The sequence below is a fragment of the Siniperca chuatsi genome, linkage group LG7 (genome assembly GCF_020085105.1).
Source record: "Siniperca chuatsi isolate FFG_IHB_CAS linkage group LG7, ASM2008510v1, whole genome shotgun sequence".
In the NCBI taxonomy this organism is placed as follows: Eukaryota; Metazoa; Chordata; class Actinopteri; order Centrarchiformes; family Sinipercidae; genus Siniperca; species Siniperca chuatsi.
The window spans coordinates 29,049,889-29,065,983 of NC_058048.1; the positions used below are offsets into that span (position 1 = coordinate 29,049,889).

Here is a 16,095-nt window from a genome sequence, read left to right on the forward strand (position 1 = left end):
CACTGATGTCCAGATCAGGCTTCTTAAGGAGGGGTTTCACTAGAGCTGTCTTAAAAGCAGAGGGGAAGGTACTTGGCTGCAGAGACGTGTTGATTATTCTTGTTGTTTAATGGGAGATGCACTGGAAGCTGGATTTTAAACAGTGTGGATGACTTCATTTTGTTGATGGTTACACCAATTTCGTCATCTGTTGTCAAACTAAAGGATGTCATAGTAGATGGAGGCTCACCCGTTTCATCATTTAAACTGAAGGCTGGAGATTGGTTCAAAAGGGTGTTTATCGTGGAGAAGAGGACTTTGAGGTTGTGTTTGTTATCAGTAATGATCTTTGAGAAGTGGGCTTGTCTTTCTTTTCTGACAGCATTTTTTGTAAATTCTCATGTGCGACTTTATGGGAGACTCTCGTGTGTCTCTGCCCTGCGACAATTTCTTTTTAGCTGGCAAATAGCAGATTTCCAAGGTGATTTGTGGGCTAATTCTTGGAGGAGCAGCAGTCTTCAAAAGAAGACCTCAACTTATTAAAATCATGCACTAGATCAAGCAAGCAATTGATGGAGGAAAAGTATTAATAATATCTAAAAACCTAGTCTAGTATAACTAACTAGCATAGTTATCAAGGATTCGCTTTACAATGGGAGTTAAAAATCACCAAGTAAACTAATCCAAACATAACTGGTAAGAACGATCGACATAAAAGTCAGGTAGAAAGTTGGTGTTGTGCTGAGGGGTTCGATAAATAGTCAGTTAGTACAGACTGCTGAGCTTTAATAACCAACGCTAGGTATTAAAAGCTTAAAAAATCCTCTTGTCTACGCGAGTAAAAAATAAAAACCTATAATTTGGAGGAGATGGTTCTGAAAGAATGGCAGACGCAGAGGCAACAATTGGTTAAAAATAAAAAAGTAAGGCCATGTTGAGAGATAAAATCATTAATATAAAAACTGATCTGATATTCAGAAGTGCAAACTTTTTCGCAGCGAATTGATTGAGTCAAGTGAGACACCTGTTCCAAGAATCTATTTAATATATCAGAATCAGAAATACTTTATTGATCCCCGAGGGGAAACTCTTTCATTTCAGCTGCTCACTGTCACGTCAGTGCACACAGGAATAGAAGTGCTAAGCAAATCAGAATATAATACACTATAATACAGGCAAGATAAATTAAGTACAAAGTGGATTTACCGGTTGATAAGTATGTACGGTATAATAATACAATGTAATAATATAAATAATAAGTAATAGTCCAGTAATGAGTACTGTCAAGTCAAGTGTAGCTTATTAAGATGATTATGAGACGGTGGATATTGCACAGCAGTAATAGAAGTATGAATAAATATCAATAAATAGGGAATTTTAAACTGAAAACAGAATATATTGCACAGGAGTATTAATCAGAGACTATTGCACGATTGTTATAAGTATTGCAGAGATGTTAATGATCCAATGTCCAGTTTAGTGACCTAGGGTCATACAGACTGACACTTAGAGGGAGGAGTTAAAGAGTTTGATGGCCACAGGCAGGAATGACTTCCTGTGGCGCTCTGAGGTGCATTGTGGGGGGATGAGTCTTTCGCTGCAGGTACTAATATATGGTCTACCTAAAAAAGCGTGCACTTGCGGCCATAAAACACATCACGCAAACTAAATGCCACTTTTTTTATAACTCTGAAAGTTACATACGAACGCATAAAAATTGTCGTAAATTAATAAAAAACTTCGTAAAAAAGCGTTTGAAGTTTCTGCGCGGTGTTTGCAGTGATCGGGTCGATTAAAACTTATCAGATTAGTGTGAAATCTTACGTATATTTAAGTCTTTTCATTCAACATGTTATCAGGGGAGAGCGCGAACGCAGTCCCCCACTACCAGAAATTATGCAGTCGAGATTCCCACATTTGGGGAATTCGCAGAGGTCAGCTCAGCCGGAGTGCAATGGTTAAGCCTCGCCCTGGGTGAACCACCTTCTTGATCATGGTATCTCCCCTGCCAGGTAAGTATGAGTTGTACACATCGGAGGCGAGCCACTCTTTCACGGACAGACCGAGCTCACCGACGGTGCTGACAAATTAATAAACCCAGAGGCTATTGGGGGGCGAATCTACAGGAATTTAACACACAAGAAACGGTTCTGTACTGAGGCTGAAAAACATTATTTTACACTAATTTACTTGATAAATAATAGCTATATTTCCCATCATGCAATGCTGCCTTCCCATATTACAAGCTAACTTAAAATCAACAGTTTTATCTATTTTACCTCCAACAAATGAGTAACAGCCCAGCGGCAAGTTCAAGCGAGCCAAAGCTAAAATCATACTGCAATCACAAGTTGTTTGATCCACTTTTGAAATTCAGAAGAATTAAAATAAAAAAACACACAAACCACACTCCCCCCCTCACATTACAACCACTTCCTGTTTCTTTGTTTACTGCTGGTGGGCGACCCACATTCCTGCTACTGCCACCTGCTGCTCTGGAGAGTGAACAACGCTGGCCGTTTTACAAAGCAGGATTTTTAACATGCTGTACAGTAAAACACACTGCAGTTCAACAACAGTAATCTATATATACTGTATGTGTCTCTGTATACGGCTAACTGCAAGGACAAATAATCATACAACTGAAATAAACTGCACACATACACAGTGTTTCTCGGGCTGTGAAACAACACTAGAGAGCAAAAGATGCCTAAAAGATTCAATCCAATCAATCAGAGTGAGGACTTAAGAATAAATGCATGTTTTCATATTTTTCATTAAATGTGGAAAGGGCAGTGAACACAGCACGTTTCTCTTTGCAATCTGCTTTTCTCACTCAGCAATTACTTCTTTAAACAGTTGCATGCATGTAACATTAAACCACTTTGCAGCCTCTTGCTGTCGATTCAAGAATAATGAACACGACATTAATTTACAAATTAAGTGTGCAGTTAATAGTCTCTGAAGAGAAAACAACAGTATTTCCATCTTTTATTAACATTCAACATAGAGAGGGGGGTGCACCGGTCCTGGAGGTTCTGCAATACCAGGTCGATGCGTGGAGTGGACGGAGCAAGCCCCTATTCCATCTCCCTGCTCCAAAAATCAATTTAATATATGGTCCCCGGGTAGGGGACGTATCAGATATTAAACTGATAAGAACAGATACTACACTTGATCTTAGCCAAAAGGCCGAGAAGCGATACTGCAAACAGGTCGGAGGCAACGACCTGCTTCCCCGCACCGGGTCCCTCACTGACGGGTCTGAAGGCCGGCGTGACGCTTTAACTACAGGCGGGGAAATAAGAGTAAAGCACGACGGACGACAGTCGAGGAAACTGTCGCAGTCGCTACATGGATGTTATTTTAAAGAAATACACGCATCAACAAATGTGGCTCCTCGGCGCTTCCTGGTCACGTGGTGCCTTATAATCCAATAGGAATTGAGAGCAGGAGACGCACACTTGCAACACCGTTACAATACACACAGCTGTGTGTGTATTTTACATTGATGTTAATGCTAACACCTGACTGATGATGCGCTTTTTATGACAAAGCGTCTGTTTTCAAAAACAAAAGCAGCTCCGACAGTCTCTAGTGGACATAAGACCTAACTGCAGTTAGCACCAGTTTACATACAAAAACACAAATACTGCAGCAGCAAATGCTCCTTCAAAAGCTTAAAAATATATATATATGCTTTAATGTGCAAACTGGGGCCTGTTGCACAAAAGTAGAATTAAGACATCCGGGATAAATGACTCAGCTGAGCTCAATAAAGCCAAAACATGTGCGTCCAGGCTTAATTGGTTGCACAAAGACCAAGCCAGGATGAGCAGACACGGATTCATTAAGCCAGGTGAAACCAATCCTGGATAGGTGCGCGCTCACGGCTCACTCAAATAGACCCCGCCACAGATCACAGATTAACTGATTTACCATGGCAACTAGAGCCGCGTACTTTTCCCCGTCGGAAGCACAAATCCTCATGGAGGCATACGAGGAGGTAAAAGATATAATTAAGAAGAAAGGCAACACCGCCACAGTGATAAAGCAAAGAGAAAAAGCGTGGCAAAGTATTGCAGACCGCCTGAATGCGTAAGTAGTGCACAATTACACACTCACCGCTCCGCTGAAACATCACAATTACAAATCAAATATTTAATTCACATCTCCAAAAACGCAGTTGTACTGTAATTATGAAACGGTTAAATTTTTTATTGAAATGCACTGCATATATGAGTGAAATTGTGTAACGTAACTCCATCACACTGTATAAAGCTATGATATATTATTATTAAAGCCTTACATTATTATTTTACGTTACTACGCTCAGTACGGTTTAATCTTAGCCGTTGTACTCTGCTTATTATGTTGTCCACCGGTTTTTGTGTTTCCCCTGCTTCTATTAATGTAAAGCAGCTTTGACAGAATGAAACAATTGTGAAAAGTGCTATATAAATAAAATTTTCTTGAATACATAGATGAGCTATAATAATAATCACTTTAATTTATATAGCGCCTTTCAAAGGACCCAAGGTTGGTTGCTCACTGCACTGCAAAAATGTCTTTCTTACTTAGTATTTTTGTCTTGTTTTCAGTCAAAAAAATATCTAAAAAAATCTTAAATATTTTCTAGAGCAAAATAACCTAGGAAAATAAGCAAAAACTCTGCCAGTGAAACAAGAGAACTTTTCTAAAAGTAAGTGTTTATGGAAAAAGTAAACTTATTTCAAGAGAATTTTTCTTATTATATTGACAGATATTTAAATTTTGCTTGTTTTAAGCACACATTTACTTGAAGTTTATATTTTTGGTCTAAACCTATACTTATTTTGCTAGGTCATTTAGAAAATCAAGAAAATACATCTTTAGTGTTTTTTTTTTTTATATATATTTTTACTGAAAACAATACAAAAATACCAAGTCATTTTTGTCAGTGTGACTCCATTAAATGTTCTTGTGATAAAGAATGTGTGTGTGTGTGTGTGTGTGTGTGTGTGTGTGTGTGTGTGTGCGTGTGATGTAGATTAAACATGAACGGGCCAAAACGGACATGGCAGCAGGTCAAAATCAAATACAAGAACATTCTGCAGAATGGTATGGTCCCTGACTAATATTTAACAAAGCACAAGCATATATTGTACCCAGAAGGTGCCTGCTCACACATTGTCTGTACTGTTTTAGCAGTGAAAAAGAATACCCACAGACAAGGCACGGGTGGTGGGTCACCAAAGGCTGACCTTACCCCAGCAGAGGACATGGCCTTGGAGCTAAATAAAGGCAGGCCCGTCTTAGAGGGGATCCCTGGGGGGAAAGAGACGAGCATAGGTTCCTCCCAAGATGCCACCCGCTTCATTCAAGGTATGTCCTTCCATCTCTACATGGAATACAACCACATTCATATTGAATCAATTTGGACTGTCTGACTTTGGTTTACCTATTGCCTTGCAGTGTCTGGAAGCACTGTGTTCCTGTTAGAGCCACCAGCACAAGTACCAGACGATGCTGATCCAGTGAGTACTCCATCAAAGGCATACTGTAGGCCTGGCATGTCTTGTCTACTAGCTTCAATATGAATCCGATTAAATGTGATAGGGTGAAAGCCCCAGTGCAGCAGCAACAGCACATGATGGAGACGATGATGAGGAGGAGACCATCTCTGTGGATTCCAGAAGGCATGAGGTATCATGTTAAGACTGTGAAAGTACTATTTACTCTACAATGGTGAGGAGTCCTCATCAAAATCAAAAAATCTAATTTCTTTTACAGGACCCAGATGCTATACAGTGGGAAAACCAGCCTGGCAACATAGTGCGTATTAATAAAAGGACACCACATCCTGCCAAATTCCAGCTGCGCTAATTGTATTGTGTTCACAGAGCTCACAAGCTATCAGAAAGTTGTATGGCAACCACCTCCGGCGCCAAATAGAACTGGCAGACATAGACATTCAGTACAAGAAGAAAAAGATAGAAAATCTTGCACTGGAGTCCGAAATAAAAAAGAGGACAATTAGGAAACTGGACCTTGAAATAAAAAAACTTGAGAGGGAGGTGAGATATGCCTTCAATGTACACTGTATGCTAACTGTAACACAAATGTATTAATCATTATTTTTCTTTCCTCCCCCAGCTCCAAGAAGATGACACAGCTCAAAATAAAAATTAGGTATATTCTCGTAAAGTCAAGTGAGCCATGACATATGAGCTCTTATTGTGAGCACACAGGGCGGTGGCATCTTTCTAAGGTATATTTTATTTTCACAGCAATCAGTACAACCAAGTCATCGTTATAAGGCACCGGCCTCTTTTGCCCACCCCAGCACCAGGTGTGGCCACTAGCCTATATGAAGGCCCAAAATTGTGTGTTCCTTTCTGCTCTGACAATGGCATGCCCATTCTTGCGAGATGTGGTGGATGAAGAAGCACTTGTGCTGAGGAGAGCCTTCAGGCGAGAAAGGGTCTTCAGGGACCGGTTGGACCCACTGGCCTTCCCTGATGACCATCTATATGAAAGATACAGGTTTTCTGCAGATGGCATCAGGTATCTATGCAGACTACTGGGTCCCAGGATTAAGCACCGCACTGCACAGAGCCATGCACTGAGTGTGGAGCAAATGGTTTGTGTGGCCTTGCGCTTTTTGCTAGTGGAGCCTTCCTGTACTCAGTGGGGATGCAGAACAGCTGAACAAGGCCACAATTTGCCGCACAATAAGGAGTGTGTGTCTGGCTATCAAAGCATTAGCAGATGTCTTCATCTCCTTCCCTGGCCACAGAAGACTCTGTGACATGAAAGAGGAGTTCTATAGGATTGCAGGTAAGAGGATCTACAAATTACAGGACAACTGTTAACACATAGTAGGATACTCATTACTTTGTGTGACAGGTTTCCCCAATGTCATTGGTGCAGTGGACTGCACACACATAAGGATAAAAGCCCCTCAGGTGCCCATGAGGCCGATTTTGTGAATAGGAAATCCTTTCACAGCATTAATGTTCAGGTGAACATAACTTTTTGATATTGTCCATTGACGAACACTCTGCATTGCCAATGATGTGCACTGATTGGTGTAATATTCCTCATCTTATGATTTCAGATGGTCTGCAATGCTGACTGTGTGATCAGCAATGTTGTGGCAAAATGGCCTGGCTCAGTCCATGACTCCAGAATCTTTCGGGCCTCTGAAATCTATCAGTGCCTATCACAAGGTAAGCCACACAACCCCTATTTATAACCATCATGGCTGTGTCAAGAATATCACTGTGTTTATGAGGTAGTAATGATGAGATTTTGTGTTGACAGGTGAATTCTCTGGTGTGTTGCTGGGAGACAGGGGGTATGGCTGCCAGCCTTTTCTCCTGACACCTTTCACAGACCCCCAGGAAGCACAGCAGGCCTACAACCATGCCCATGCCAGGACCAGGGCCAGAGTTGAAATGACCTTTGGCCTCCTGAAGGCACGCTTTCACTGCCTTCACAAATTAAGGGTCAACCCTGTTAGGGCATGTGATATTACTGTGGCTTGTGCTGTCCTCCACAATGTGGCCTGCCTGAGGAAGGAGAGGGCCCCCAGAGTGCCACCAGCCATGGACTGGGACAATCCGGCAATCTTCCCTGATGACGACAGTGGTCGGCTGCTGAGGGACCAATATGTGTTGAATTATTTTAGTTAGTATGTGTGCTTTCAATTTAGGTAAAAAATGTCCTGCTGTGGCAGAGGAAATAGGGTTTTTTTTTGGGTTGGTTTTTTTACGAATTTGGCCTCTTATGATGTTTGTGCGGTATACTGTGTGTAATACAAGGCTGCAGGGAGGCTACTGCATCCATTCATTTGTCTGTTCAGTTGATGTGTATGGATTTGTCCTGCATTTATTTTAGTGTGCAGACATGCAGGGTGTGTTATATACAGACCTTTGAATGTGTATGTATCATTTTGTATAATATGCTTTGATTCTGTGCTTTCCATCTTGTAGAGTCACTGTGACTTCAGTTTCGAAAGGAGCTGATAGTTTACCTGCTTTGTTTTGTCCTTATTCAATAAAGGAACATAATGTTACACATTGTGTTTTTATATTCATATGGAATGTGTATTTGTTTATATGACAGAGTACTAGGGCCCCACTGAGGAAAAAGGATAAAGTCATAAATTTATGAGGCTGGTTCTTTCTGCAGAAAAGCAACATATTCTTTTTACAGTTTTGATAGTTATGACAATGTGATACTTCATATTCTGGCACATCAGCATGTCTTTGTTTATGAAACCATACTGAAGTACAATTTCACGAAATGCCCCACATCTGTCATTTTAACAACTGTCCTCCTTTAAAACAACTGGTTACAATATTATGACTTTTTTTTTTTCCCTCTGTGGCCCTAATATTCTATCATTTTATATATAGCCTTATAGTCTATTGGAAACTGTAAATTATCTAATGATAGCAACATCATCTAAAAATCATTATTTATCCAAAATGATTGAAATTAATGATCACAAACGTTTAAATAATGACAGTGGGTCTAGTTATATGTGATAACAATGTATAGTGAGCAGTGAAATAACTATTGGTTTCCATTTGTGGCGACTGCTGACTGACATTAGGGATGAGATTAAATAGATCCTGGAATTTAGCCTGGTCTGGAGCAGGCTAGCTCCACAGAATAAATCTCCATGGTAATTTATACCATAACATATCCTCCTGCACCCTATCCAGCTTTAGTGCAACCGGATTAGGGATCAATTGAGCCAGGATCACCAAGATATCCTGGCTTAATCCCTTATCCTACTTTTGTGCAACAGGCCCCTGGAGATTACAAAGTCATGTCAATATCAGGTCAGTGTCTTATTTTCTGACTGACTGCTGTACAGTTTAGGACGCTTAGGAAGTACACGTGATGAGTACTGTAAGTACACTTTTGAGGTACTTTACTTGAGTATTTCCATTTCATGCTACTTTATACTAATACTTCACTACATTAAAGAGGGAAATGTGCTGCACTTCATCTGACAGCCAGTTACAGGAATAGTTCCCAGATTAAAATTTGACATACAAACCTTATAAAATGGTACATTATAGGTTAAAGTGCCCAGCAGTATGAGTTGGTTTACATATCAAAATGCTGCTTGTTTCACATAAGATCTGGACTCTAATATCCTCCAAACTGTTGTTCGGATGTGTCTGAAGAGTAACTGCAATTTCTATGTAATTCACACAAATAATTACTACTGTTTAACCTGTAGTTAATAACAGGCGGCAGCTTGCAGCCATAATGAGCTTCAGCCTATGAATACATAATACTCTCATTCTATATAATGAGTCCGTTTTACTTCTAATACTTTCGGCACATTTTGCTCTGGACCTTTTACTCAAATACAATTTTAAATGCAAAACTTTCCCTTGTGACGGGGTTTGTTGTTGATATGTTGCTGCATTAACTTCAATAAACGAAGCTATGAACGCTGCCTTGAACAGACACTTCTACAGCCTGTTACAATGTTGTAATAAACCCAATCAAAACTATTAATCCCAACCACCTGTGAGACTTTATTATTAAAATTAATTTTGCATTGAACATAGAGAGGGGGGTGCACCGGTCCTGGAGGTTCTGCAATACCAGGTCGATGCGTGGAGTGGACGGAGCAAGCCCCTATTCCATCTCCCTGCTCCAAAAATCAATTTAATATATGGTCCCCGGGTAGGGGACGTATCAGATATTAAACTGATAAGAACAGATACTACACTTGATCTTAGCCAAAAGGCCGAGAAGCGATACTGCAAACAGGTCGGAGGCAACGACCTGGTTCCCCGCACCGGGTCCCTCACTGACGGGTCTGAAGGCCGGCGTGACGCTTTAACTACAGGCGGGGAAATAAGAGTAAAGCACGACGGACGACAGTCGAGGAAACTGTCGCAGTCGCTACATGGATGTTATTTTAAAGAAATGCACGCATCAACAAATGTGGCTCCTCGGCGCTTCCTGGTCACGTGGTGCCTTATAATCCAATAGGAATTGAGAGCAGGAGATGCACACTTGCAACACCGTTACAACACACACAGCTGTGTGTGTATTTTACATTGATGTTAATGCTAACACCTGACTGATGATGCGCTTTTTATGACAAAGCGTCTGTTTTCAAAAACAAAAAGGAGCTCCGACAGTCTCTAGTGGACATAAGACCTAACTGCAGTTAGCACCAGTTTACATACAAAAACACAAATACTGCAGCAGCAAATGCTCCTTCAAAAGCTTAAAAATATATATATATGCTTTAATGTGCAAACTGGAGATTACAAAGTCATGTCAATATCAGGTCAGTGTCTTATTTTCTGACTGACTGCTGTACAGTTTAGGACGCTTAGGAAGTACACGTGATGAGTACTGTAAGTACACTTTTGAGGTACTTTACTTGAGTATTTCCATTTCATGCTACTTTATACTAATACTTCACTACATTAAAGAGGGAAATGTGCTGCACTTCATCTGACAGCCAGTTACAGGAATAGTTCCCAGATTAAAATTTGACATACAAACCTTATAAAATGGTACATTATAGGTTAAAGTGCCCAGCAGTATGAGTTGGTTTACATATCAAAATGCTGCTTGTTTCACATAAGATCTGGACTCTAATATCCTCCAAACTGTTGTTCGGATGTGTCTGAAGAGTAACTGCAATTTCTATGTAATTCACACAAATAATTACTACTGTTTAACCTGTAGTTAATAACAGGCGGCAGCTTGCAGCCATAATGAGCTTCAGCCTATGAATACATAATACTCTCATTCTATATAATGAGTCCGTTTTACTTCTAATACTTTCGGCACATTTTGCTCTGGACCTTTTACTCAAATACAATTTTAAATGGAAAACTTTCCCTTGTGACGGGGTTTGTTGTTGATATGTTGCTGCATTAACTTTAATAAACGAAGCTATGAACGCTGCCTTGAACAGACACTTCTGCAGCCTGTTACAATGTTGTAATAAACCCAATCAAAACTATTAATCCCAAACAACTAAAAGATTTTTATTATTAAAATTAATTTTCCATTGAACATAGAGAGGGGGGTGCACCGGTCCTGGAGGTTCTGCAATACCAGGTCGATGCGTGGAGTGGACGGAGCAAGCCCCTATTCCATCTCCCTGCTCCAAAAATCAATTTAATATATGGTCCCCGGGTAGGGGACGTATCAGATATTAAACTGATAAGAACAGATACTACACTTGATCTTAGCCAAAAGGCCGAGAAGCGATACTGCAAATACGTCGGAGGCAACGACCTGGTTCCCCGCACCGGGTCCCTCACTGACGGGTCTGAGTTTGCGTTTCAGTAACAACTCCGCTCCGTGAGACAGAAACAAAGTGCACTACACACGGCAGACGAGTCAAAGAGCAGAAGTGGAAGCAAAATGTGCCATTTTAACAAAAGTAAGGTCGTCGCATGTTCAGATACGCGACGCTTCCTGGTCACGTGACACGAGCTGGTCCAATAGGAATTTAAAACGTTATAACCGTGTTATTTACTGTCAGAAAGAGAGCCGGGACTTGTATTTTAAACTGAATTAATGTCATGTGGATTATAAATGCGAAAAGAAACTTTAAAATCGTGTAAAAAGTCCTCTGTGAAGGAAGAAAATATGTTTGATCTGTTAACTCTCCGACGAACAACAAACGGAGCTCCAGCGCACTCTGGCGGCGAACAGAGCGAACTGCACTCTGCGGTCGACTGCATATCCTCCACGTGCTCCTCATGCGAGTTAAACTGCAGACCTGCTGCAAAGTTACAGTTCGTGCAGATACAACGACTTATAAAATATACCCTTGTGATTTAAAACGTACATATATAGTGTATGGATTGTTATGTTTTATTAATTGTATTTATTATTGACTGCCGTCTGCAAGACAAATTTGCTCCTCAGGGATTTTCAGAGTGAGGACTTCAGAATAAATGCATGTTTTCATATTTTTCATTAAATGTGGAAAGGGCAGTGAACACAGCACGTTTCTCTTTGCAATCTCCTTGTCTCACTCAGCAATTACTTCATTAAACAGTGGCATGCATGTAACCACTTTGCAGCCTCTTGCTGTCAATTCAGGGACAATAAACATAGCAGTAGTTAAACATGACGTCAACCTACAAACATACACTAATCAACCACATCAAACCTCCACGCAGGTATCAAAATAAAACACGTTTGATACAATACAGCCAACTATAGCAGGGCACAGTATACTCTGCAGAGTGATGTACTATAAACAATGGTTAGTTACGCATCACATATAGATGAGCACAATCATTTCTCAATACAATTAAGACATTTAATTTTTACTAAGTTGTGTTGTCTTTTGTTTCTATCTTCCTAGAGAGAGAAAGAACATGCGTGTTTATACATTGAGTGTGCATGTTGTTGATTAGCTGCGCAGACTCAAAAGAGTTGACAATCACTTTACTATTGAACACGTCATCAGGGGAGAGCGCGAACGCAGTCCCCCACTACCAGAAATTATGCAGTCGAGATTCCCACATTTGGGGAATTCGCAGAGGTCAGCTCAGCCGGAGTGCAATGGTTAAGCCTCGCCCTGGGTGAACCACCTTCTTGATCATGGTATCTCCCCTGCCAGGTAAGTATGAGTTGTACACGTCGGAGGTGAGCGACTCTTTCACGGACAGACCGAGCTCACCGACGGTGCCGTGGCCATATGAACGCACGCTGCGATCGGCTCTGAAGTGAGACAGCGTCGAGTACTTTGAGGACATTTATCTTCGGAAGGATTTGACCCTGAATGCGCGACAAATTTGACACGTTTTTAAGTTTATTTTCTTCTTCCCATAATGCATTGCCAGTTATACGCCGGAGCTTTTTAAAAATGACTATTACCGTTATTACGTGAAAACGATCCGGCAAATTAAAATAAATAAATAAATAAATAAAAAACAATTCTGATTAACACATTGAATATAATATCGACAATTAGCTTGTTTTTAGCATTCTGTATAGCGAAAATGTCAAATGTTTTTCATTTCCGCATATGGGGGCTGCGCATGCGCCATAGAGAAGCGGTGAAAGGTTATACTTTAATTATTCTGCATCTTAATTGACTCTTTCACTGAGCCTTTACTCATGTTTCACTAACAAATGAAGTAATTTATTCAGTTAAAACATTGACAGTTTTGTGTTAAAAGATTTAACAAAGCAAACAGCTGCAGTAAAACACGTTCAGGTGGATTACCGAGCGAGCTGCAGAAACTTCCTCTGTCATGTGTATAAACAGTCGGTGCAATAAATACAGTTTGTATGAGGGACAGCTTGTGCCACGGGTCAAGTCCTCTTCAGCCCACAAAATTAATTAGACGTTAATTAGACTAGACAGCCGCCATATTAGCTCCATTTTAACGCTTTTCATTGTGTTGTTTTATCCACCTGCAGGATGAAAGAAACAAGTTATTTTTTAAGTTTTAAAGCAGCACAAAATATCCCCGGAGGCTGCCAAAACCAGCTGTGTCATTAATGTCTCGCAAGTTAATTTGTTACGCAACGGGGGGAAAAAAGCTGCACCCTTGGCGTTTGGTTCTGTTGACATTAGAGACCTGTTTTCCTGCAAATAAAGGATAAATCAAGTAAATTAGCTTACTCAAAGCCGCAGTTTGGTCCTGAAGCATCGCCCCACAAACAACGGGAAGTAAATGCTCCAGGTCCGAGGCCCCCTGTCCTGCCAGAGAGCAGCAGTCAGTCACGTTATGCAAATGAGTTCACCTCTCCACCTCTGCGTGCATCAGGTAGGACGTCAGGTAGGAAGTGTGTGCACTCCTCACACTTAATGTGTTTAAGTTAATATTAATACACGTTTCATTCTGAGGGTGTGGAGGGCACTTCAGCACAAAATGAAAACATCTGTATCAAAAGAGGTAATGCATCACATTTTATATGTTCATCACTGAATTTTAATTGTTGCATTTTACAGTGAAATTACTATTATCAAATAATCTGTTAAATAGTAACTAATTCTCATTAAAACAGTACGTCCGATGGTCATTTCCTCAAGATTATACAAATAGCAACAAGAAGAAAATGTTCAGTTTATGTTTGAAACAGTAAGTTAGAATGAATTTTTAAAAACTATCAAATCTATTTATTGAATCTGTATTACTGTAAATATAGATAATGAAGTCTGCAGTCTGACTTGACTACTACATTCATACAAGGCAAAATGATGACCGTCTGTCAGTTTCCTGTTTTTGTTCTGTATCAACCACAAAATGTGCTTTTACTCAGGACACCAAACCGTAGATGTTTCAGACAGTCAGCTACTGTGGTTGTGAAGTTATTACCAGTTAAAGTATGTTGCAATGCTGCTCACAACGCTTGCAAACTCATGTTGCATTGATCTAGTGATCTGTACGCTTAGCAGTAAGCATTCAAACTCGTGCAAATATGAGGTGGCTGCATTCAGAGGGCTAGAAATGTGATTTTGCACTTTAAAGGTAAGAATTTAGCGAGCCAATTTGGCTCTTTGCATTAAGAGTTTTGCACATTGAAACACTGTTGGGGAAAACTTTATTAGTCCTCGTGGATCCGGATCAGAACCGACCTGAGCATGTCGACACGTTTGACTCCTCTGATCAAGTCCTCTCAATATACACTGTGCAAGGAACAGATTTACTGAAGGATACAAATACAGACAACAAGCACACACACAGATAAGCAAACATAAATACATAGTTATTATATACAGACAAGACCTGGACAACAAACTGCACACAGATCAGACTGTGACCATACCTCCAGACTATATTTTAGACCTTGTAATCCCTTATGAACCTTCACGTAGTCTGAGATCTTTGGGCAGGGGTCTCCTGTCTGTTCCTGAGTCCAGGATGAAAACTAAGGGGGACAGAGCTTTTGCCATCAGGGCCCCGAGGATCTGGAACAACTTGCCTGAAGAAATTAGGTTGTCTGAGTCAGAGTCTGCGTTTAAGTCTCGTCTCAAAACACATTTTTATCTGAAAGCAGATCCTGATTTTACCTGAACTGGCTGTTTATTTTATTGCTTTTGTGTATTTTATGTACTTTATTTCTTTATGTTTCGTCATTCACTGTGGTATTTTATTTCTCTTGTTGTGAAGCACTTTGTACTTTGTTTTGATAAGTGCTCTATAAATAAAGTTTTATTGTTATTATTATATTATACTGCACATACAGGGTTGTGGTGCAAGAGTGCATGGCAGTGCAAAGAATATTGAATATTAAATACTTTTTAAATGTAATACTGTCATACATCCAAGGGTGGCCAGCCCACACTGACTTACAAGAAACTACCAACATAAGATAAGACTTTAGTCTTTTTAGGATTATTAGTTTCATTGCAATTATTTGTTAGGGACCGTGAACAAAAATCATTAATACAGAGAGGAGACGCTTTGTACGATATTTAGCTACTTTCCATCGTGCAGTTCCTGGGCAGGTAGACACACACATGCTACTAATTTAATTCATACAAATACAAGTTCAAAATAAAATAAATACTAAATGCAATCATACATGCATACAAATTTTAATCGTGCAATACAAATTCTCATTCCAACTTACTCCCAGCTGATTAAAAGCTGTCAAAACCATCATTTAAAAAAAACAAACAGTTAAAGTGTGGACAGATGAAGCTACAGCAGCTCTACAGGACTGATGCACAGACTGGTACATCAGAATCAGAATCAGAATCAGAAATACTTTATTGATCCCCGTAGGGAAACTCTTTGTTACAGCAGCTCGCCTTTACATCAGTGCACACAGGAGAAAGTACTAGCAAAAAATATAATACACTATAAAACACTATAAAAACAGGTCAGAAAATGAATTAAGTACCAGGTGGGTATAAGTATAAGATAAACTAAGTGTCGAGTACCAAGTGGGTTTACCGGTTGATGATGATAATACAGTATAATAATACAATGTAATAATATAAGTAATAAGTAATAAGCAGTGCAAGTACTGTCGAGTTAAGTGTAGCTTATTGAGATTATTAAGATATTGCACAGCAGTAATGGAGGTATATAATATCAATGTCAATAAATAGGAAAAACTAACATAGGAAAACTAAATATTGCACGGACTAACATGGGA

The 16,095-nt window shown here is 39.9% G+C and overlaps 1 protein-coding gene, 1 long non-coding RNA gene, 5 other non-coding genes and 1 pseudogene across 10 annotated transcripts; 3 read left to right on the forward strand and 5 right to left on the reverse strand.

Annotated features, from left to right (window-relative positions):
- Positions 1–1,313: 1,313 nt before the first annotated feature.
- LOC122878880 lies at positions 1,314–6,302 on the forward strand. 4 transcript variants are annotated; one of them, XM_044202373.1, is made up of 9 exons: positions 1,320–4,077; positions 5,009–5,079; positions 5,167–5,343; positions 5,434–5,495; positions 5,578–5,664; positions 5,752–5,793; positions 5,862–6,035; positions 6,115–6,150; positions 6,249–6,302. In XM_044202373.1, the coding sequence occupies exons 1-8, from the start codon at positions 3,920–3,922 to the stop codon at positions 6,148–6,150; spliced, it is 807 nt and encodes a 268-aa protein (XP_044058308.1). In that variant the 5' UTR covers positions 1,320–3,919; the 3' UTR covers positions 6,249–6,302. The 4 variants fall into 4 exon arrangements, 3 of the variants coding, with proteins under 3 accessions (XP_044058309.1, XP_044058308.1, XP_044058307.1); XM_044202374.1 differs by lacking the exon at positions 5,862–6,035 and having other exon boundaries at positions 1,314–4,077; XR_006378564.1 differs by having other exon boundaries at positions 1,321–4,077; positions 5,862–6,150.
- On the reverse strand, positions 1,836–1,999 carry LOC122879723. Its single transcript, XR_006378775.1, has one exon. It is a non-coding gene; the product is annotated as a U1 spliceosomal RNA (small nuclear RNA).
- On the reverse strand, positions 2,993–3,183 carry LOC122879708. Its single transcript, XR_006378762.1, has one exon. It is a non-coding gene; the product is annotated as a U2 spliceosomal RNA (small nuclear RNA).
- Positions 6,293–8,038, forward strand: LOC122878876 (annotated as a pseudogene).
- Positions 8,039–9,560: 1,522 nt separating this feature from the next.
- LOC122879709 lies at positions 9,561–9,751 on the reverse strand. Its single transcript, XR_006378763.1, has one exon. It is a non-coding gene; the product is annotated as a U2 spliceosomal RNA (small nuclear RNA).
- Positions 9,752–11,039: 1,288 nt separating this feature from the next.
- LOC122879710 lies at positions 11,040–11,230 on the reverse strand. The gene has a single exon (XR_006378764.1). It is a non-coding gene; the product is annotated as a U2 spliceosomal RNA (small nuclear RNA).
- Positions 11,231–12,226: 996 nt separating this feature from the next.
- Positions 12,227–14,668, forward strand: LOC122878887. Its single transcript, XR_006378565.1, has 2 exons — positions 12,227–13,754; positions 13,835–14,668. It is a non-coding gene; the product is annotated as an uncharacterized LOC122878887 (long non-coding RNA).
- Positions 12,443–12,606, reverse strand: LOC122879732. Its single transcript, XR_006378784.1, has one exon. It is a non-coding gene; the product is annotated as a U1 spliceosomal RNA (small nuclear RNA).
- Positions 14,669–16,095: the final 1,427 nt, after the last annotated feature.

Coding starts and splice junctions, on each gene's coding strand:
- LOC122878880 (XM_044202372.1), top strand. CDS start 3,920: ATGGCAACTAGAGCCGCGTACTTTTCCCCGTCGGAAGCACAAATCCTC. Junction 5,080..5,166: donor CAAGAACATTCTGCAGAATG/GTATGGTCCCTG, acceptor GTACTGTTTTAG/CAGTGAAAAAGAATACCCAC. Junction 5,344..5,433: donor TGCCACCCGCTTCATTCAAG/GTATGTCCTTCC, acceptor ATTGCCTTGCAG/TGTCTGGAAGCACTGTGTTC.